The 23,346-nt window shown below is 38.6% G+C and overlaps 1 protein-coding gene across 2 annotated transcripts in view; it reads right to left on the bottom strand.

The window, feature by feature from the left end:
• The window catches only part of FBXL17 (F-box and leucine rich repeat protein 17), a 420,460-nt gene that overhangs the window by 138,663 nt on the left and 258,451 nt on the right, over nucleotides 1–23,346 (bottom strand). For both annotated transcript variants that reach the window (XM_081133616.1, XM_081133617.1), the window contains one exon: nucleotides 15,904–15,980. In XM_081133616.1, the coding sequence (XP_080989742.1) occupies nucleotides 15,904–15,980 (77 nt within the window). The remainder of the gene's footprint in view (nucleotides 1–15,903; nucleotides 15,981–23,346) is intronic.

The following is a 23,346-nucleotide window of genomic DNA, read 5'->3' as shown; positions in this document are numbered from 1 at the left end:
GAGGATGTCCAGACTGGTAGTGCCTTAGGGTTCCTGGTGGAAGCAAAAACAGATCTTCGGAGGCACATACATTAACCCAGGTCCCATTAGATTCCCACAAAGCCTAAATAACAGCTCATAATTAAAAAATGAAAATGAAAAACCTAAGCCACTACAAATGAGAGCCAGCAAAAAGAACAAACAAAAAAATAAAACCCCACAGGACTTCATATTTTAGATTATCAAAAATAAATGTAATAAATGTATACTTAAACTGTTCAAGAAATAAACAGGAAATTGAAAACATGAGCAAATAAGATACTATATGAAAATGAATCAATTTCTAGAAATTAAAAATATGACCACTGAAATTCAAAATGCAACAGATAGGTTAAACTGAAAATTAGACAGAGCTGAAGAAAATATTAGTAAATTGAAAGACAAATCAGAAGACAGCATCCTTTACAGCACAGGGATAGATAATACAAAAGACAGATTGATAAACATAGCACAAGAAGGTCTAATATGTGATTGATTAAATGTCCATAAGAAAATAATAGAGATAATGAGGGAAAGTTAATGTTTGAGAAAATAATTATTGAAACTTTCCCCAAACTGATTAAAAAACTGAGTCCTCAGATTCAGGATGCTCTACAAATTCTAAGCATAATAAATAAAAAATACGTAAGTAGAGCTATAACAGAAAAACTGTATAACACTAAAATAAATAAATAAATAAATAAATAAATAAATAAATAAATAAATAAATAAATGCGTGTGTGTGTGTGTGTGTGTGTGTGTGTGTATTACCAGCAGTCAAAAGAAAAAAGACAATCACTAACTAAGGAATGATGATTGACAGCTCTCTCAACACAATGAGAGCCAGATGACAATGGAATAATATTTCAAAATACTAAAAGAAAATAACTGTAATTTCTAGTATTGCGTACCCAGCTAAATATTATTCAAGAACATAGGTAAACTAAAATATGATCTGATATTTTAAAAATATTTGTGTATAAAAGCCTCACACATTTTGCTTAATGAACACAACTTTTCATTCTTGAATACACTGACAAACAACAATGTTATCCTACTTAATTTAAACAATTAGGTACAAAATTATGTCTTATTTCTAAAAATTTTATGTAAGTTAATCAAAAGTATTTCTAAACGCATTACACCAAAGAAGTAATATTCTATTATCATATAAAATGATTCACTTAAACAATAAACATTTTCTATCACCTTTGCAATTCTACAGAGGAAAGGTAAGCCTGGCTGGTCTCACAAAGAAACCTGGGGTGGGGGAGCTGGTACCACAGTGAGGTTGTGGGAGGAAAAGTGCCTTCACTTGGGAAAGAGGACAGGTTCTTTCTGGATCTGGAGCTGAAGTAAACTGAGCCTCAGTTTCCTCCTCTATACAAATTAGGGGCTTCCCAGAAATCAACATTTTCTAATAGCTCCTACAGCTCTTAAGCCTGATAATTTTTTAGCCCAATCCTATAGGATGCCTCTGATACATCTGTCTTCCATAATCTCAGAACTAATAATCAAACTAGTTGGAAATACTTCTAAATAGAATTTGTTGCACATTATATATAATACATTCTTGCAATACTTTCCCACTAGTAATTGTATCAACTAGGAACTTTCCAATCTTGATTCCTCAGTCCCCAGCCACAGGAGATTTAATAATTGAAACACCTGCTTTAAAAGATGTTTGGAAAACTGACAGCTTTTTTTCCAGGAACACTGTGCTGGTTAGAGGACACTAGTTATGGGGTAGGAGGTGTCAGTCTACAGGTCTTCCCAATGGTAATGAAGGAAATTGCTACAGTGGCAAATTTTCAGAGATTTTTTTCCTGTTTAGTTATGCCATTTTGGGACCAGATTAATACATTAGGCACAACAATATTCTTAGTGATTCTGCTGCCTGGTATTAGCTAGGCTTTCTCCCTCATGCAAAAATAAATTGGAAATCTAAAGGTGCTTGTGCCTGCGGCTATGTCTGGACTGCGTCTGAGGTGTCAGGGTTCCCGGTGAGGCTGCGCCTGGTTGGTCCAGAGGCTGGAGCAGAGAGGTTCAGAAACAGCAGTGCCGTCCTGTCAAATGGTTTTCCCCTCCATCTCAATATTGAGAGTAAAATATCTGTTTATTTAAAAAACAAAACAAAACAAAACACTGCTGGGCAGAAGGAGGCGAGAAATATGGTGTGGACAGTGGTTAAATGTCTGCCCTCTAATAAAATATAAAATAATTTTAACATTTAAAGTCAAATCTAAAGCTGATTAAAAAATCTTACAGCGAGCAAAGAGGTAACAAAACCATTTCCCTTTCTGAATGAGAATACGACCTTTGGGTAGCTCCCTAAGATGTGTTCCCTTAAAATCGTATAGTAACCATGCTCCCAGGCAACATTGCTAACAGTAACAATGACTCTAATTGGCACGCAGCATCTGTCTGGTTTGAGAGAACTGTCAGTACTGGAGGGGACACCACTGCTTTAGATTCCCCGAGCGCAGTCATTCATGTAACTGAACACGTAACTTTGGGGGATGCTAGATGCTATGCCTATTGATTGTTCCAAGAGATGTTAGTTCTTGGGGGTCAGCAGCTTCCAAGGCAGGGCAACGCCCACACCATGCTATGTGGACCTCCTCTCCTTGCACTGCAGCCTCCATCCAGTGGATGAAAAAAGACGCTTCCCTGACTCTGGGCGAAGTGAGCATGGAACGCCGCGAGGTTTCTCACCAAGAGCGCTAGCCTTCGCCCTGCGTGTAGACTGGGCCAGGGGAGGCCTATGATGGCTGAGTGTCTAAATGTTTAGTTCAACCTCATAAGATCTTACGGTAGACAAGGCACCTAATGGTTTAATTCTGAGTATTTCTTTTGTAACCCAGGATGAGCAACATATCCTTAAAGTCATGAACAAGTTAATTTTTGTAACATTTTCATTCGTTCATTCGAGGATATTTTAGAAGGTTCATTGTAGCTACTCTGTGATAAATAGACTGTAAGGTAAAAGGAAGACAAATAGGGAGCACAATTAAGTGGCTAATGCAGTTGTCAGTGGAGCTATTAAGAGGAGCTATATTTGGAGGGTAGAGCAGGCCTGGCTTGTTAATGGATGTGACGAGAGGGGCGTGAATAGTGAGGCGTCGGGGACAGCTAAGTTTTGGCTATGATGCCATTCGCTGAGTCCGAGCAGACAGCAATGGTCACTCAGAAGTGAGAGGCACGGTGGTGAAGAACAGCCATCCGCTCTGCTTTTAGATGAACCCACTGAAAAGCGGGCGCTTACGTGGGCCAGGGTGGGAAAGGAAGCTTGAGAGCAGCGACAACACAGACCCAGTCCTGTAATCAGCACCGCACGCTCAGTCCTTTTACGGGAAGCAGGGATAAAGAAAGGAGAAAAATAGAGAAGGCAAGACACAGCTTTAGGTGTGCAGCACATCATGTGTTAAACGGAAACCACCCCGAAGTTCAACTTCCGTCGCTGTTCGAGGAGAAAGCCCTTCGCTATGTACATCAGGATAAAGGCTTTGCAGCTAGCTCCACGGTGCTTGAGAAACAGGCTGTTGCTGTAATTTAAGTCACTGTATGTGGGCTTCAAGAGGCACAGTGGCATATTCCGAACCAACGTTTAAAGAAAATTGCGTGGAATTTTCAAGACGTCAGGAGCGTTCTTAAAAGTTATGCAAGGAAAACGGATTTTTGATAGTTATGAATTACATCGAGTGCTGCCAGATTGCTGGGGACGCTCTTTTTGCCTCAGTATGGTTAGAATTACTGTTGACAAAGTTTTAATTTAAATTTTTTAAGATTTAAATGGAAGAATATAGGTCACTGAATTTTCATTCACCATGTGAGTATTACCAGCGGCAGAAAGCAAGCTTTGTTAGTGAGGGTGCAATTCTGGCCCTGGAGCCCATCTTTCCGGCAGTAGCTGGGAATTGAGTACGTGTTAGCGAGAATGATTTGGCTCTCAGTCAGTCAATCAGGGGACTGAGCATGCACAGTTAGAAACCTGCCTGGCACAGAACAGAAGCTCAGTTCACAAAATAGCTAAATGCATTTGCGAGACAGACTCAAGCCCACACAAATCATATATTATCATCGCAAGCTGGAAGGGATTCGATCTTTCCTAGCAGGTTGTAGATTTAGATAGATTTGTAATAGCCCAAAAATACACTACACAGCTCCAAAGTCTAATTCTACAATTTTCAACTGGTTTCCTAAAGTTGAAATAAAAAAGAGGTAAATATTTGCAGAGCCCACTGCATGTAAAAAATGTTTTAAAGAGCTTACCGTGTGCCGGGAAACCTTGAGAAATTATAGTATGTGTCTAATTTAAATGCTGTATCTTAAAGTAACTAATTTAAAAGTATATGCTATGTAAGATATTAAAAATAAAGACCACTTGCTTGAATAAGAAGTTAAAAATTATATTTTTGCGTAAATTCAAGAGAGTAGAATGGATTCCAAATCAACAGTCTATCTAGCAAAGAGATGAAGAATACGCTGCGTGAGAAAAGCACTATAATTATGGAGAGGGACACACAATTTTTGTGTGTGGAGGGGAGAGTCCTTCTTCAGATTTGTGCTGTTTGGTAGCCCACCTGACCTCAAAGGCCTCCAGCTCTAGAACCAGTACTTTCTTCCACAGAACGATGAATGGATGGATAATACCAACACATGTAGCTCTCCCTGACTCTGCTCTGGCCCCCACACCCTGCGGAAGTAAAGGAGCATGACAGAAACGTGGGCGGATTATGCACATGGGGAGCAGGAGGCTGGCCTTTATCACAGTAAATTTCACAAGCATGTAAACAATTCATAACGGTGTCCTGGTAAGTACCACGCACCGAAAGCTGTGACAACAAAGAAGCCACAATTTATGTGCGAATTTCCGCCTGCTGGCTAAACATACCCCTTTCTGCCACTTAAGAAAATTTTATCAGAACCCAAGTGAGTGAATCTGTTCTAATTTATAATTCTTTAGAAAGTAAATCGTTTGCAAGGTGTGCTGTAATAGCAAAGTTGAAAACGAATGCTTCAGAGGATTTCATCCAATTCCTTTTGTAAACCAGAGCAGAAGGTATGATTCTCAGAAAAAGCCAAGTACATTTGCCTTCACATAAAATAGGACTGATTGAATTTCAAACTCTTCGTTTATTTTGTGGAGCTGAAATGTTAAGTTCCTTATTCTGTTCGAAAGGACTTGAATCTCATTTATTATGATGTATATGTGTGTATACACCACGTAAGTATGCTATTATAACTGTTACATTTTATTATAATATATATTATTCTCATTCATTTAAAAGAAGATTTGGCTTACTAAAGGGTGTAAACGACTGAGTTTCACGTACACTCTCTGCAAGTATGTTCATGAAGGGCCCTTCTGGACGGTCTTGGCTTGGTCATGAGCTGCTCCCTGCATGGCTGTCCTGTCCTCAGGACACCAGAGAAGCACCTCTGGACTTCACATCACAAATCTGACTTCCCCAGCCTGACTCTGGAGAGATTCTCAGACACACACAGGGCAGGAAGGGACTGACTCCGACTAGGATATTATTGTGATTTTAAATCTAAAAAAACAGAAGAATCCTTTATGAGAGGAAATAAAATATCTTCAAAGCAAACCTGCTTTCTTGGAGGAGATCCTTAGAGCCATATGTGAGGAGAGAGTAGAAAGCAGGGAAAAATGAGAACTTTTACCTAATTAAGAGATAGAGATGATTAAAAACATGCTACAAGTGGCAAAAATCAGACAGCACTCAGGTAGTTTTTTGCAGAATTTTTTCTGCTTCGAAGAATCATTTACCCCATAAAAGTATCTTGGCAAGAGAAATTTACATTATATCTGCATGAAGGGAGTTCATTTTATTAAAAGGCTATATAATAACAAATAGAAACGTACCATAACTCCCTGAAGACGGAGAGAATTTTCTTTTGTTTACTCCTTACAGCTAATTTTCAAAGCCGCCTTTCTGGGCCCACGCTCCGTCATTCCCCGTGAAAGACAAGTTGCTTTCAGGCACTCGGCACACACGGCACACAGAGGCGCGCGGGCTGCAGGAGCCACGTCAGCTCGGCACAATTGTTTGAGAAGTTGAAAAGTTCACACTATTTATTTAATGTCATGTAGATAAACCCAAGAAAGGGAACGCATCTGACAGATGAATTCGAGGTGATTCAGTCTTACGAACCCCAGGGAATGTTTTAGGGTAAGGCTTAAAATCAGTAGTTCAACATTAAAGTTAAAAGTAAGTTTGATTTACTTAATTAGGAAATTAAATTTTTAAAAAATCCTACCTTTTTTACCGTAAGAGAAAGTCTCATTTAATATCTATCCTAAACTAAAACCATCAAGAGAATGTGTTCAATTCTCTTATTCCCCAAAATACGAGATGGAAAGAACAGGAAGCCCTTATCTCCCAGGCAGTAAGATCAACACGCGGGGCTTGACAAGCCCGGCAGGCCGGCCCCTTCCACCTTGAGGAGACCGTGTCCGTCTCACTGAGGAAATCCACCGGTTTTCTGCTGGTGGGCAGGTCACCGGCTGACAGATCCAGTTCCCACCTAAACACCGAAGGAGAAATGGAACCAGAGCTTCGTTTTCCAAACTGCTGGTCACTTTAGTAAGTGACGAAATCAATGTAGTGAGAATCCAACAAGCATATTAAATGCAAAAATGTATTTTTCACTGTAATATGAGGAAGTCTGAAACCCCGCATGAGATTATGTAAGAACGTTATAGTTTGAACACTTTTCTGCTCGTTTCCAAATGGGCCCAAGAGGTCCAGTTTCAGCACTTACTTCATGCTAATGCAGAAAATCTGAGACAAACCAAATCAGAAGGACGTCTCCAGAAGGCTGATGGAGTAGCTCACATGTAAAACTACTTCTCCTTTCCATGTCCCACCCCAACTTCTCCCAAAGCAGAAAACGTGGGTACGATTAAGAGAGTACTGGGGGGGACCCTGTAAGTTTCCAGTGCGTTGGGGATCCCTAAACAAGGATGCTGTGAAACCTGGCGTCGCGGAGCTGCAGTGGGGACGCTGCACTTGTAATGAGACACAGAATAGGCTTTAGGCTGTTGGAATGAAAGGCAGGAAATAGAAGATTCAGAGTGCAGCACAGACTTAGAAGATGAAATTGCCCCCCCCACCTCCACCCCCCGCCCACACAAACCTAATTCACTCAAAGGACCAGGGTGTTTTAGAAAAACGCTGATGCCGTGTCCCGGGCGTCAAATGCATGAGCTAAGCCTCGTGCATCTCCGTAGAATCAGTCTATGTCAAATGTGGGGGAACCAATTTGAAGAAGCTTCTACTATCGAAGATGGGACGAGCTGAGGATCAATAAGAAAAGCGACTGCAATGCGCTGCTGAGTTCATGATGATAATTAAAAGCAACGAGTCCTCAGTGCTCTTCTTTGGAGAAGGGTGGAAACCAAAGCAATATTTTGAAAACTGGTAAATAAAAAGAAAGCCTCACACGCTGTCCCTTCCTTTCCTGTATAAATTAAACTCTAAACCAAAGGGATGGTGAAAGAAGAGCTGCTCTTACTGAACGGAAGTCCCGCTAATACGTGAAGAGAGAGAGACCTGGTCGGGCTCAGTCGTAGCACTGCTGGTGGGCATAGTGAGGTGAGGCGAGCCAGTGACATGCACAGAGAGGATCCAATTATTTTAATGTCTCATTTATATTTTGCTATGAGTGTTTCTATCACTTTCTAATGGGAAACTTGGCAGATGTTTATTTGTTGTTGCTGTTGTGTGCGGTTTCCCCCCAAAATAAATCAGATGCTAAACGTGTTAAATAGGCTAATTAACCAGTAAACAGTGCCGGAGATTTAGTCAAACATCAGCTGCGAAGGGCAAACGTATCTCAAAGAGAAGGCGAAACCCTAGCAGAGCACTTCCAAGTGGGGGAGATGTGGTTCGAGGCTTTAGGAGGCAGGCACGCGGCTCTGGGGCCTTCCCCCTTTTCGGGATACCTCAGAAATTAGGAGCGCTAAAGTTAAGAGCACAGAGGACAGAGCAAGGCTACCCTGAGGACAGAGTCCATCGGACTGTTCAGAGAGCACCTTGGAGGCGGCCCCCTGAGGACACAGGCCCTGAACTTGGGAGCCCAGGCTTAGGGAAGATGAATTTAAGAGAAATGCTTATGTTTACAATTGTGTATCTCCAGAAACAGCTGTACTTTAAAGCACTGCTATGAAATTACGCCATTTAGTGTTGGCTAACGTTGCTTTTAAAGGATCATTTAAATGAAGAAATCATCTCTATATGAAAAGCAGAGAAATTTGAGAAGTCATCTGCACATAATCCAGTAAACGCTTTGCAGTGGGGAGATTTTGGTTCCAGCTTTGCTGATTAATTAAAACCTGTCTAGGCTCAAATTTCTCATCTATTAAAGAAGAGTAATAATATTTCTTCTTCCTTCATAAGTTTTTGGTAATAATTTCTAAAGGGAATGTAAGAAAATTTTATAACTCGTGAAGAATTACACACGGTTTTGAAATTATTAAGGGAACATTTGTTGAATACATAAGTACACACTGAACATCAATGAGAACCTCTGCCTTCTGGCTCGGGACTGTTTAATCAGACACAACTGTCATTTGTCAGCATAACAAAATTATGTGGATAAGCACATTAAATCTATTGTTCCATAACTATATCATTAGATCTCGTGGGGTAGCTACTTTGTGACACTGGGTTTTCTTTATGCACAGATGGACAAACATGGTAGTATAAAATTGTTATATTTTTTAAACTCTAATTGTTATATTTTTTAAACTCTGACAACTAGAAAAATGCAACAAAGTTTTCTAGTAATAAACCTAAGCAAGTCACTGACCTATAAGTGATCATGCAAGAGGCTGACTTAATAGTGAATCCACACCATATCATTACTCACAAACTATGTGAACCCAAGCCTTTCTGGGCCTCAGTTTCCACATTTGTAAGCTTGAATATGAGTAGTAACCTATCTAAAGTGGGGTGTTTTAGGGGATTGAATGAATGACGCCCACAGAGAAACATCCGATAAATGTTAACTAGTCTATCATTATGATTATTGCTTTTAAAAGTTTACATGTGACTTCCTTCATTTGAGCTGATACTTAATTAGTAGTTAAAACCCAAAGAAGTGTTTTCTTTTATATATGTTAAGTGAAGTTGTTACCATGGGAATGGTGAATACGACAGGAAAAATGGAGATGAAAGTTGGAGCACACCCTGAATTTTCAATGACCGTGTGCACATGTAATCACTTTGGCTGATTTCTGTTCTTTCTTTAGATTAGCCAATGCGGGCAAACCCACCCATTCAGACACCTGTTCTTGCTCTGAGCCTTCCGGGGGCAGGGCCACCTCAAACGCACTTGCTTCCCCTCTCTGTCTTCCCACGCCTCCTTCCCGCCAGTTTCAGTCTCTGACGGCCCTGTTCTCCTGGGCCCCGAATTTTATGGGGTCATGTTAAAGTACGACACCATCATATTGCTTAACATGTTAGACAATTCCTCCAGAACTTATATCTTCTTCCTCAACATAAGAGTGTGAACGTCTCAACCACCTCTGATCCCAGGATCAGGAAAAAATTTAAACATCATACGGATCAATTCCTTAGCCGAATGCTTCCATCTTCCCACATCCTCCTCAAGAGATTATCTCAGCTTGAATAGCTCCTGTAATAGAGAACTCACTACCACACAAGACATCTATTTTCAAGAAGTTTTAAACATTAGGAAGTTGTTTCCTGTATGAAAAACTAGAAATCTAGTATTGTTGCAATTTTCTTGGTGTTCATTGCAGTCGCCTTTAGCTCTACTCATCAGTGATAAAATACTAATCATGATCAATAATGATTCTATTGATTCAGCAGCATTGTACAAGGGAAACAAATGCTCAGTCTGCATACTCAAGGGTACTAAGCAATGAGGGGTAAGGAAAGGAGCTCTGTGAAAAATGACTATGTGATTGAAATGAATTATTTTATCTATAAAAGGACTCCTTCACAAGATTAATGTTCAAAACAGCTAATGAAAATGAAACATTATATTTTAGAAATGCTAAAAACAACCGAGGGAAGAAAAGTTGGAAAATTAATATCTCAGTTAATAATTCAGTTAAACATGGAAATTTAGTATTTAGTTATTAAAAATTTAATAAATTAATTTGGAGAAACAACATATATGCATTTGGAGGTATAAAAAAGTTTAGGGGCAAGCACAGAGAAACTGGTCCACTTGTCTTTTAAACGTAGGTTAGAAAGTTTCTTAATTCTAAGGAAACTACTATTATATATGAAGTTAGAGCTGGCCTTTGAATTGGTTACAGGAGTATTCTCTGGAAGAAATGTCTTAAGGAGTCTTTCTCAATAGATTTGAGATCTTTAGTCTATGATGACAAAACACATTGATAAGCATTGTTATTTTTCAGTTTCTTATTTCAAGGTTACATAGCTGCAGTTTTAGGATGAACTAGCAAGCAGGGAAGAAAGTCACAATTTCTTTGTTGTTGAGCAAAGAAAAGCATTTAGAAAAACTTATAATTAAATTCAAATCTTTGGTGAAAAATCACAACCATTACTTAGAAAAAAGGAAACCAACAACAACATAATACTTGCTAAGTGCAGCAGTAAACACATAAATTAAGTAGTGAGGAACTCCAGGAATAAAATAAAGAAGCAGAAGTGACGAGAAACAACTTTAAAGATGGACATATAAAAAAAGGGAAATTTGAAACAATAGAAGATTTAGCAATTTAGTACTATTTTGTTAGAAACAATATAAGCTATCTATATTTAAATGATAGAATGGAGAAAAAGCCTGAATAATCAACAGTAAACAATAAGTTATTCTTTTTGACTTGCAAATGCATTTTCTAAAGTTCTTCTCTGTCACTTGATAACTATTAGTTATTCCTGCTGACAAAAGGAGCTGAATCTTACCCAGCAATCTCTGAAATACAGCTTGAAAATAAAATGAAATATAAAAGGGGGGAAAAATGTGGATTTAATTTTAAATGGAACATCGTTGTATGTAATACATACCTAATAATATTTAAAAACATGATAATAAAGATAAAAACTATTTTTGGTACAATATTTTTTTCTTGTATAATTTATCAGTGTTAGTTTGGGGAGACGTGCTCTTGACACTAGTGTAACCCAGGATGCTTGCTGGGATTTCATTTCGTCAGTGTGCTTACTTTGATAATGTATCCTACGCCCTGAATTTGGGTTAACCAACATCTAAAGAGGTATGGTATCCCAAGCTGACGTTGGGAATGTACAACCTATTAATCTTTCAATAGCCTTAGAAGGTCAGTAAGGCTGGGGTGAGGCATGGGTTACACCAAAGCAAAGATTAATGTGAGCAGGCAGGCCGCTCTCTGCCATTCTTCTTGTCTGGAAGGAGATGCAATACCTTTTCTCCCTCTCTCTCTCTCTCTTTTTTTAAATAAGCAGGCTAGCCCTGTCTGGATCCCCCCAGAACGACAGCTCCAGGAATGCAGAAACTATAATGTGCTGCATCTACCACAGAGCCCACCACATAGTAGGTGCTGAATAAACATTTGTCGACAGAATGAATATATATATATATGTCTGTCCTGCGGCAGGCCAATGGCCGTGACATGACCTCACTGACTTGGAGATCTTTAGTCCAGAGCCATCCAAAAGCTTTTGTGGTGAGCTTTCGGATCGGGCAGAACAAGGGTCGGCAGAGCACAGTCCCGGGGGAGCAGCCCGGGCCTGTGGGGCGGCACAGGGTGGCCATGGGTTGTCAGTGACCTCGTGGGCCCTAAACGCGATGTCGGTAGTTGAGTGCTTACAGGCCTCTTTAATTAAAGGTTATTTGACAACTTGAGAAGGAAAGCCAAAATATGTCCTCTAGGGTCTATTTCTAGGGCCCTCCGGGGTGCTAAAGTCAAAAGAAAAGTGATAATAATCCAGAAAGAAACCTGTGTCCTCTTTGCATCGGCCCCTGGACACAGGTCAGGCCGGTGAGACTCGCTGCGAAGGCCGCAGCAGGGGTAAGCGCCGCGCTCAGCCGTTGCGTTTGCCACGCCGCACAGTCCGGCCCGGCCGCCCACGGGAAAGGCTGGCTCTCACCTCCGTGGGCCTGAGTGACCCAGGCTGATTTCTTGGATCCCAAAAATACACGTTTCCAAAGGGGGAAACAGAAAAGTGTCTGAAGGTGAGTGGAAAGATAGGTTGGAAACTATTAGCTGACAAACTATTATAGGAACAAAGAAAAGCGAGGGGGGGCCGAGAGGAAATGATCCAAACAGACGAAGGTAACACGGACAAGAGACAGGGCAGAAACCTACCACAGCCCATTGGAGCTTTTACACTTTTTCCTGTAACTTTCTCATTCCCCTGCTAACAAGAACCTGCTTTAGACAGCTCTGGTCCAGAAGTCACTAGGAGGCAAAGACTCACGCAGGTCAAACTTCTAAACAGCGACTCCCACAAACGGAAAAGCCGCATGGAGAGGAGGAGGGCCGACTCTTCTTCTTGGAAAAGAGATGATTTTATTACAGGAGCTGCCAACTGGTATGAGTGTCCATATGTCACCAGGAGCGACGCAGGTGCTTTATATTCATTTTCACTACCTCTGATGATGAGAATTATCATGCGTCTAACAGATGACAAAACTAGGAGGCTAAGTAACTTGCTCAAGGTCACAAAGGAAGGAAGAGGCAAAGCTGAAATTCTAACCTAATCTCTAACTCTTAAGTTTGAGCTTTTTCCCACAGCACTGCCTGTAACATATATCTGTTCAGTGATAGAAGAGTGACAGTATTAGATTTCTCTTCAGGGAACAATTTTCCAAGACTGTATTTTCCATTTAGCTGTGCCTGAATTATTGATCTGTTTATAATTTCCATCCCTTACCATAAAGATCTATGTCCAACTTGGGGAATAAGAAGCCTATTGGAATGATGGTTTTCTTCATGACAACTGTATCATCTATAAATTAAAATAAACATAACTTCATAATGGGCTGGCCAGGTGTTGCTAAGTATTATAATATCGCATTCAACATCTGTGAGAATCTTGACAAAGACTACAAATGATATGCCAGGCAAGCTGCTGTTTCTAAATTAATGTCGTGCAAAAAGATTTCAAACCTCTCAGGATGCTGTACTGAAAGTACGTACAAACACACACCACGGAGAGAGCAGGAGAGGAGACTAAGTAGCTGGAATGTGTGTAAAGCAACAGGAAGCAGAATCAGGGAGTAGTCTCTTCAGGGGTGAAATTCTCCCAGTATCAGGTCACATCAAATTTTACAATTTCGAAGTAGCCTCAGTAAAATCCTACAGAATATGTCTCTATTTATCCAGTTAGAGAGGATCGAGGCACGAGTTTTTCCTTCTTAAAATTAATAACTAACACAGGGTAAGGGATCACAGACAGACAGCCTCCCCTGGCAGAGCAGTTACCTCAATAACATGCTGTTTCTCTAGTTAAGATGAATAATCCCTTTTGCTGTCTTTTTGACAAAATTATTCATGTGTTATTGGCATGGTACCAGGGAAAAAGAGGAGCTGAACGAGCTTTCGGTAATTTGTTTCAATTTTATAATCAAATAGCAATTATAGTACAATCCCATAAACTATCGACCTTTCCCCTCATCCTCCACTGTGACCCAACATTTTGAACAAGAGAACCAAAAAATGCACAAAGCCTCAGGAAAGAAGGAAGAGAGACAAGGTGAGACAGAGAGCTTGAAAGCTGGAAGGACTGAGGTAGGAGAAAAACTGTGACAGGCTTCTCAACCCCGTGGGGGGAAGGCCCCCAAACGTTCCTTTCTGGTTCCTCTCACCCGGACTCAGCTTAGGCCGGCGTCACGTCGCATAGGCAGGTTTTACAAAACCACCGCCTGGGCCCTCCCTCCTAGATATTCTGATTCTTGAGTAAAGCCAGGCAACCGTGTGCCTTCGAAACTCCCCAAGGGGTTCTAACGTGCACTGGCCTAAATAATTCAGAGGCATGAATAAATGTAAAGTATGTTGGCAAGGCTTTAACATAGTTTCACCTCACCAGAATAAAAAAAAAAATCCGAAAATCTCAAAACACCAGAACACGAGCCTATCACTAACAATAAAGAATAACAATAAAGAATAACAAAACAAAAACCTCTTCCAAGACCTGGGAAAGGAAAGGAGGTAGACGAGCTTTGTGTGGGTCTTTCCCCCTCCCGTGGGAAAGCGCCATTTATCAGCTGAATGTCCTGTGCTAACCATTAAACTGGATGCCCGGCGCATAACAGGAGCATGAAGTCAAACATTAATCCCCCACTTTACCAAAGAGGAAACCGAGCCTCAGAGACGTGAAGGCCAAAGAACAAAGACAGAACTTGATCCCAGCTCTGTCTCAAGTGCAAAGCTTTTTCTCCTCTCTGTATGTTCCGGAACATTCCTTTGCATGGCTAACTTAACAGATACTGGACCAGAGTATAATTTCAGGGACATTTTCCACTGCGGGACCTTCAAGGATTCGTTCTAAAGCACTTAATCCAGAGCTCTCCTGGCTCTCAGCAATCTGACGTTAGCCGTGAAGAGGTAAAGAGAAGAAATACAAAATAAAGTTGGAGGGGCTGATAGGCGACTGATGGTAAAGGACCTTGAATGCCAGGGACAGAGTCTGGAATGAATGACTGTACTAATTAACTCACAGCTCTATAGGTACTGAGTCATGCCCTGTATTGGGAAGAGAAATTCCTCTAAAGCCTACACAACAGGGAGACATTGGAGGTTCTAGAGTTACTCTAAGTGGTATCCCAATATGCCAAACCAGAAAACTAACCACCAGGAAAGGAAAACATATCAGAACACTCGCTTGAGCGGTATGATTAGGAAAAAACCAACAACCCAGAAACATTATGGACAAATCTGTGTAACACACATTTACCATTCTCAAAAAATAAACTCTGAAAAGAGATTTGGGTTATTTTTAAGCCGAATCTTTTTTATGGTATTTTTAAATTATAGCGTTAGTAGAGTTTTCCCACAGGATGAATTTAGTAGCTGATAAAATACAACCCTCCTACTCAGGGCAGCTGGGCAGCCTGACATCCCAGGAGTTGTTTACTAGCATATGTCACAGTTAACAATAACAACTTAACAGATTATTAGATTCCCTCGAGGTAGAAAGCAGATCCTCAAATATAAATGAACAAATTAAAATATCAGAAAAGAGAAAAGGAAACCATTTCAGTCTCCATAAATATCTGGCAAAAATTATATATTTAGATTAAATACACAAATTAATAAGAAAAATATAAAGCTAAATAAAAAAGGAAAGACTAGGTTATTTTTATTTATCCAACAGGATAATTTCATACCTTTCATGTTTTTATAAAACAAAGTGCTTTTTCTCCACCTTAAAGGGAGAGTGAACACTAAGATAATTTAAAATGTTGCGTATCAATGTATGCCCTTTCCTTTACTCTCCATATATCTAAACGCGGGCATTTCCAATGCTTTAAAAAATTTGGCATTCGGAATATCAGCAGGAATGTATTTGACATGACATTAAATTAAGTAAATCAACTCAATATAATATTTTTAGTTGCATTTATTATACAAATATTTAATTATCCTGATTTTTTCCCATCATATAGATCTTTTAGCCATACTTTTTTAATCCTATGTGAGCTTGTGTGTTCACATGTCTGTGATGGCATGTGGCAATACATTGATAATTAATGTTCATTTTACTCTGGTTTAGTCTCACGATTTCTTCATTTTTTTGGTTATGATCAGAGTTAGCCCAAATAAAGATTAAAAGTCTCTATGAGATATTGCCCTTGATTTCTTTTTAAAACCTTTCAAAGATTTTATCAAGTTTGTTCTTGAAAAGGGTTAGAACAATGAAATGACGGCTCATTACATACCATGATCTGTGATTTTACAGGACACCAAGTACAGCTCTTTCAGGTTCTGTCCTTCCTTTGCAATGACCTCCACACACCTGAAACACACAAAAAGTGGCGAGTTACGCTAATGCGTTTCAAGTTAAATCAGAAGACTTTGGCCAGGATGAGAACAGGAAGAGGTCAGCGTTTGATGAATGCCCCCAGTTCTCTTCTTTCAACAAACCTCTTTCAAGGTGTTTCAGGAAAAGGTATTATATTCCCTGCTTTAAACTCAAGTGCTCTAATACCTAAATGACTTTAATTAAATACATTTATGACTAGTGCATCTTTTAAAACCAAAATGATGAAAAGAGGGATATTCCTATAATAATGTTATATTTGATAATAAAAGACTAGTAAACATATACTACATAATGGACATGTCACTTATCTAATAAAATAAGATAAAAATGATTATAATGAAACTGTAGACCATATAAATGGATGATCATTATAAGTGGATGGTAATATTGATTATGGTTCAATTATTAATATGGGGCTTGATAACACTGAAATACAATGTTTTGTGAAATTCTATTTAACATAAAATAAAAATGTGTTCTTAAAATCTATAACATTGATTAAATAAAAATCTCCACACATAAGAACTTTAAAAAATTTTAATTTAAAATGGTTTATCCTTAACATTTTAAATGAACTATTGCATAGGTACAGGCCATTTAAATAATACTGATATAGGTATGTGAGATTTACAGTCTTTTCTGGTTTAAGTAAAAAGGTCTTCAAGGGCTGCATGTGCTCTAATAGTCTTAGTGGAACATGTAGTACAGAACTGAAAGAGCTTTAAACATAATTATTAACAACACTGTCCATTCTGCGGCTCAGCTCCCTGTAATATCAGAAAAACCTGAACAGTCACAGTGACACATAGGCACATGCAGCCTTCAGTGCAGCCCCTGTTTTAATCTTTATAAATAACAGTTAAGTAAAAGGGTAAAAGCAAAAAGCGTCATTAACCTTTTCTAGGAAGGATCAAGTAATTTGATACCTATGTGTATAATCCATCAAAAAATTACTGAGCAGCCATCTCTGTCTTTCAGAGATATTTTATTTGCTGTCTGGCTTATTTGTAGGTATCTTCACAAAATGTCAGGAAATTTTATAAATTTTACCTCCCATAATTCATTATTGAAGGTTAAATTAGTTATAGGAAAGGCATATTTTTCTTTAAAATATATTTTCATAAGGTATTATCTTAATGGAATGATAAACATTTCAAAGTTCCTCAGAATAACTGAATAAACATTCTTTTGTGGTTATTTATGATAAAAATTGGTACAGACTTCCATGGCTAGAAAAGAAAACTTAAAACACTGACAGAATGTAATTATGACTGATAGAGTTTATGATGAAGAGAAATTTAAAAACCTAATTCCATGTCATTTGGCTTTAAGGTAACATTTGAATAAACTCAGAAAAAAAGGGCAGATAAAGGCAAAAATGAAACATTACAGGCAGCAACCACGGTTTACATACAACTTTAAAAACTGATTTTCATTTGCTAAGGATAAAAATGAAGGCCCTAGACGATTACAAAATCTTTAATAGTTAAAACAAAAAGCTGCCTACTTTCTAGCGTGTTAAAGATACACACCTCGCCATCCTCCACCACCAAGAATGTTAGCAGAACCCGTATTTTGTACGACCACCGCAAAGTGAAATAAATCAGTGCAGAAGCAATCTTCATGGCATTTATTTTGTTCTCGTGCACTTTTCAAATAGTTCAAAATGCCTGATTTTATATTTTATTTGGAAAAACTCTAAACAAATGCAATACCCTATTTATGTTTCTGCCACTTGATTCTATATTAGGTATGCTACAAGCACATATGAACCCTAAAGGCACACGGAGCAGACTACAAACAGCAAATAAGACAAATGGATTTCACTGCACAAGCCAGGTCAAATGTGATTTCATAGGCAACAGGAACCACTATTCAAATGAAACAAGATAATCACTGGATGGAAACTGTCCTAAAACTGATGAAAGGCCATGAGCATCAGGTTTCCTCCCTACACAACAAGGGAAGGTTACTATGAATAGATCCTGTAAATATATGGAGCTTACTCAAGAGGCAATAACTGAGAGATAACACAGGGTTAGAAGTAAGCAGTAAGTACCTTTTAGACAAAAAAAGAAGAAGAAATATATAAGATTCTTCGCTTTTACAAAGGATCACCTCGGGTTTTTGCTCACTTTTTGAAAGTTCAGTTACATAGTTTTCCAAATGTGTTTAATCACAGTATGCTAGAAGCTACTATGTACAACACAGAACTACTCTTCAAATAAGAATTCATGAAGAAGAAAACTATTTCTTGGAAGAATTGTAGCAAAAGTTAATGTTTTGAATTTAAATAGTATCGCATCATTTAATGATGTGATATTTGAGGAGAGAAACCCCAAGTTCTGTGAATCTGGATTGAGACTCTTAATATAATAGTAAAACACAAAATTGAGTGGTTCAAATTAACAGTTAAAATAGCTATTGTCTTGAGAGTGGAAAATGGAATGGGTGTGTATAGTTCTGTCACTACAGATTGGTGGAAACAGAACCTCACTTCAGATCCCCGGCCAGCGCCTGAAGCTCTGCCGTCAGTCTAGGTCTAGCGTCCAGGCAACCTGGGCGGACAGAGGTCATGATGACAGACCACGGGTGGGGACTGCCCTTTTCTCCTAAACTTTCACAGAGTCCATTCTAAAAATACTTACAGAGGTACCCTAACACAACACAAGTCTGTGCACCACATTTACTCTAAATAATTCTACTCTGTTTTAAAAAAGACTCTTGGATCTAGTCGTGACTTTTAGTGTATTAACATCAGACACTTACCAGTTCACCATACATGTTGTACACAAGCAACAAACAAGGTGGTAAATCTTAGTAATTATTTAAACTAATGCTTCATGATCATTTAAGCTTACAATTATTTAAACTACAGGTGTTTGTGTAAGTTGTTAAATGGGTATTTTTAACATGGTAGCAATAAAAGAGAGACATGTTTGCAAAGTGATAATCTGTAAGTAGGAAGGAGGGTCACAGAACCAAGACCACATTAAGAACCTCTGCTTCTCCATGCCCTCTCCTGTTCACAGATATCACATAGGAGAATGTTCATTAGTCTCTCTGACAAAATATAGTTTTGTCCCGGAGGGGCAGGCAATGAGTCCCTAAACTCATAATCCAGAATTCAAACATTCCCATTCTTACCCCCACACCCTCTCTCCACCATCCCTAAGAACAAACCTCAGAATACTATATGACCGGTGTTCTCCACCGGCCATTTCATGCACGACAACCTAAGGGATTATAAAATTTGGGAAAAGACTTATATCCTTAGTGAGAGTAACAATCTGTAAGATTATTAAAGAGAATTCATAACATAGAAAAATGGAATCGGGGGAAAGTAGCCCATGAATATCGAACACAAGCCCACTAAGCCATCTTCCTGAGTTCTGAGAAAAAAAGGGAGATGGCTTAACGAGAGGAAACAAAGACTCAGAAGACATGCATTCTAGTCTCACCTCCATGGAGCCACAGGACCACACCAACCTTCCTTGGAACCCCACATTAGCATTCTCTATAAAATGAGGGCCTATATGAAAAATTTATCCAGATCAAATATCCTAGGTCCATTTAAATATACTTTAGCTTATTCTGAACTGTCTCCCTCAGATTATTTTCTTGCTTTTATGTTTTGGCAGGTTTGTGAATAGAATTAAAAAAAAAAATTGCAGCCATTGTAAATTCTTGAGTAACAGCTGTTGAATACGCATATATAAACTCCTTTAGAATACCGAAATGGGCCAGAAAACCTGCTCCAAAGTACCCAAAGCAGCCAGAATTATCTTTTATAATAATGTAATTTTATGCTCACTTGCTTTTGACAATGTCCTAAAATGTACCTGAAATATTTGATGAAATTTGAAAAGCAACAAAAAGGGTTTCTTTTGTGAGCTATATAGGGTGTTTTTTAAAGATGAGAAAGTATTTCTTAGTTTCAGGGGAGGGAAAATCTGTCTCCTTAGCAATAGATTCCTAATCACCTGATTTATGTGAAGGGTAAAGGTTAATGAATTAAGCTGTGTAAGCTGCAAAACTATCAAAGGAATTCAAAAGAGCCTTGAATTATGGAAAACAATGTCCCATTCTACATACATACCAAATTTTATGTTTTTTGTCTCCTACTCAAAAGCAGGAACATGGCATTAGTGACAATTGAAAAGAACTAATGAGGAAATATGACCACATTGCTTGCAAGAAGAGTGTCCTAGGAGACCTTGTTACTGTTTGTGATGTGCTTCAAACCCAGAAGAAGCTAATTGGAGCTGCCAGACACTGGTTTGCAAATCTCACTTTAAAGGACAGGCTCAATCACCTTAGAGGTGTGAAAAGAAATGTCCCCATTAGGGATGCATTAGTATGTGGCTTGGTGAATTTCTAAATAAACTTTAAGATGTTCTTCCCCTAAAGTCACTTTTATATTCGAATAATTGATTTATCTTCAAGCAAAGGGAAAAAAAAATGCAACAAGACAAAACAACCCCACCAATTTAAAACAAAAAGTATAAAGAACGCTGTAAAGTAATTGGCAAATGAGCGCGACGGGGAGTGAGGTATGTTTAAGGTTGAGTAAACATGTAGATCAAACCTTAAAACTCCTGAAACACATCCACATTGTAAAAGTCATCTACTTGGGGGGATTTAGAAACAGAGCTTCATTTTCATCATTTCTTGAAACTGAACAAGCCTACAAGCCACCCCAAGTTACAGAGATTATAAGTGGGTAAAAGCATACGGAGTTGTAACACACACACACACACACACACACACAGACAGTATAAAAGGGATTTATAAGACCTAAAGAGAGCAACAGGCGAGCAAACTCCGTCCAATTCAGTGCTGTGTAAGCTTGTCCTGACTAACCCCTAAACGATAACAGGGGTCACCAAAACAAAATTCGGCATCTTATCAAAAAAATAATGATATCTGATTGATTTTTCTAAACTCTCAAATCAAGTGTGACTGAAGAATAATCCAATCCCAGGGCAGCAAATGAATGGGCAGGATTTACAGGTATGCCCTGCCTTCAGGAAATACACTGTATAAAAGATTTCTATGTACAAAAGAATAAATCACCAGGTAAACATACACAAGATGAATCAATTCAAGAATCTATTAATAGTACACTTCCCCTTATTACATGGAAATATAGCTTCATTTATGAGCATTCTATTTATGGATACCTTTTCTAGTAACACAACACCTTAACCTTACAGAAATAGCATGCAGTAGTTATTTTTAATCTTGAACTTAAACAATTGTACAAAATGGCACATGAAAGACTATTTTGGGAAAGTGACACATGACATCCAAGTGACATACTGAATGCTCTTTGTATTAGGGTCCACTTTCTTGTAACTGTTCTTCTAGTCCATTAACACAGCACAAATATACACTTAAATCAATTTTTCATGTAAACTTGTAAAGATATTCTCATAGAACATCTCATAGAGATATTGGCTGCAAGAGAGATTTTTTTCTTTAAGGTTGACTTGCAATTAAAACACTAAGGCACGTTCCTACTATACCATGGGATAAAGACTGGGAGGGACAGGCAAAATGTTACCAGCTCCACCAGTTAACAACAGTTGTCTTGGGAAACTCATTAAGTTCTAACTTACCAAATGTTACTCTCTGGAAAGCCGATATCTGATTAGTGAATCTAAGATTAAATTAGGTATTTGCTATGTAAACAGGAGAGAACTGAGGCCCATGTTGTAGCATGGAGACACTGAAAGGTTACAAAATGAGAATAGTTCGTAAGTTGTTTTTTGAGACTCACCACATTGATTGGCTTATAAACATAAATGTTACTGAAACTGAAGTTTTATGAGCTTGCATCTTTGCCAACAGAGGTGTCCCACCTCTGAGGGAGGCACAGCCGACACTGGCATTTGCTGATTCTTTCTGGACACCCTCTCCCTGAGCATCTCTAACACTGGGTAGGCTTCCCAACTGCAGAGTAAGGAGGAGCCAGCACCGACAGAGGATCAGTACCACAAAATAATACTTTCTAATGTAGCCAGGAGTGACTCTCACAAACTAGCCCTTCAGGAAAGATTTATTTATTTATTTATTTACATAGCAAAACATATTTTAATTTAATGCAAATGTTTCTTAGAGTACATTAAAATGTTTTTCAAATAGAATAAAGCTTGTGATATTTTTAAAATGCACATTTTCTTTATGCCACTAAGAAACAAGATGTTTGAATTTTTTTCCAAAGGGGAGGAAAGAAGATCAAGCGAACATTTTCGTTATAAACTTGGCTATGGCTCTAATAATTCAGATATATTTATCCAAAAGCCTTGCTTTTAATTTTAGCCGTTGTTCCATCCTTTTACCACAATCACATTGAACAATTATAACAACATGAGCTAACTTTTCCTAGCATTCCTCAGAATAGGAAATAGGCAAAAAAAAGAGTCTAAGATTTCACTTACTTATTTAATTCAACATTTTATTGAGTGCAAATTATGTGTTTAAAATGTTAAAAATATAATCAGAAAGCCACATTGTTGAAAATGATGAAAACATAACCTTGACAGATCAAATACTATTATTTTTGTCGTTATTGTTGATATGAATCTTGATACCTTGGAGCAGAAAAATCATATCTCTATCTTTGTATCTAATGAAAATCAACTAAAAGCCATTATATTTTAGGACCAAAGGAAATGTTAGAAAGAAAGAGAAGGGAAAAGTTAAAGACAAAACTTCCTGAATTTAGTTTATTCATTCCTCAAGAGGGAAAAGCGTAGTTACTTTTAAATAGAAAAAGTTCGGAAAGCAACTCCTTCTTTAAGCTTTTTGGGGTCCATCAATTTATAGCCAAGAACTCTTGGGGGATCCAGGCAGTGCGCAGTGATGATACTGTTAAGATGAGTGCTATCTTTATGGTATTCTGGCATATTTTAAGATAGATTGCAAAAGAGAAGATTATATTATCCTACATGTAACAAAAATTCACTGGGCAAAAGCAAAAGCCTGGACCCTTAGAAAAGTAAACGACAAAGGCAAAATTCTGGCAAGCTCCAAACACCTCCTTCCACCCCCACTCCACCCCACCGCATCCCTCCCCCTGCCAGGCGTGGCTCAGCAGTTGAGAATCAACCTAGGATCCAGGAGACCGAGGTTCGATTCCCGGTCAGGGCACATGCCCGGGTTGCGGGCTCGATCCCCAGTCGGAGGAGTGTGGGAGGCAGCTGATCAATGACTCTCTCATCACTGATGTTTCTATCTCTCTCCCTCTTCCTTCCTCTCTCTGAAATCAATACAGGTATATATATATATTTTAAGTTTAAATAAATAAAAAGAACTTCAATGGCAAAGCTAGAAA

The sequence above is a fragment of the Miniopterus schreibersii genome, assembly GCF_964146895.1.
Source record: "Miniopterus schreibersii genome assembly, chromosome: 3".
In the NCBI taxonomy this organism is placed as follows: domain Eukaryota; kingdom Metazoa; phylum Chordata; class Mammalia; order Chiroptera; family Miniopteridae; genus Miniopterus; species Miniopterus schreibersii.
The sequence above is the reverse complement of the archived record's forward strand: the minus strand, read 5'-3'. Positions and strand labels throughout refer to the sequence as shown.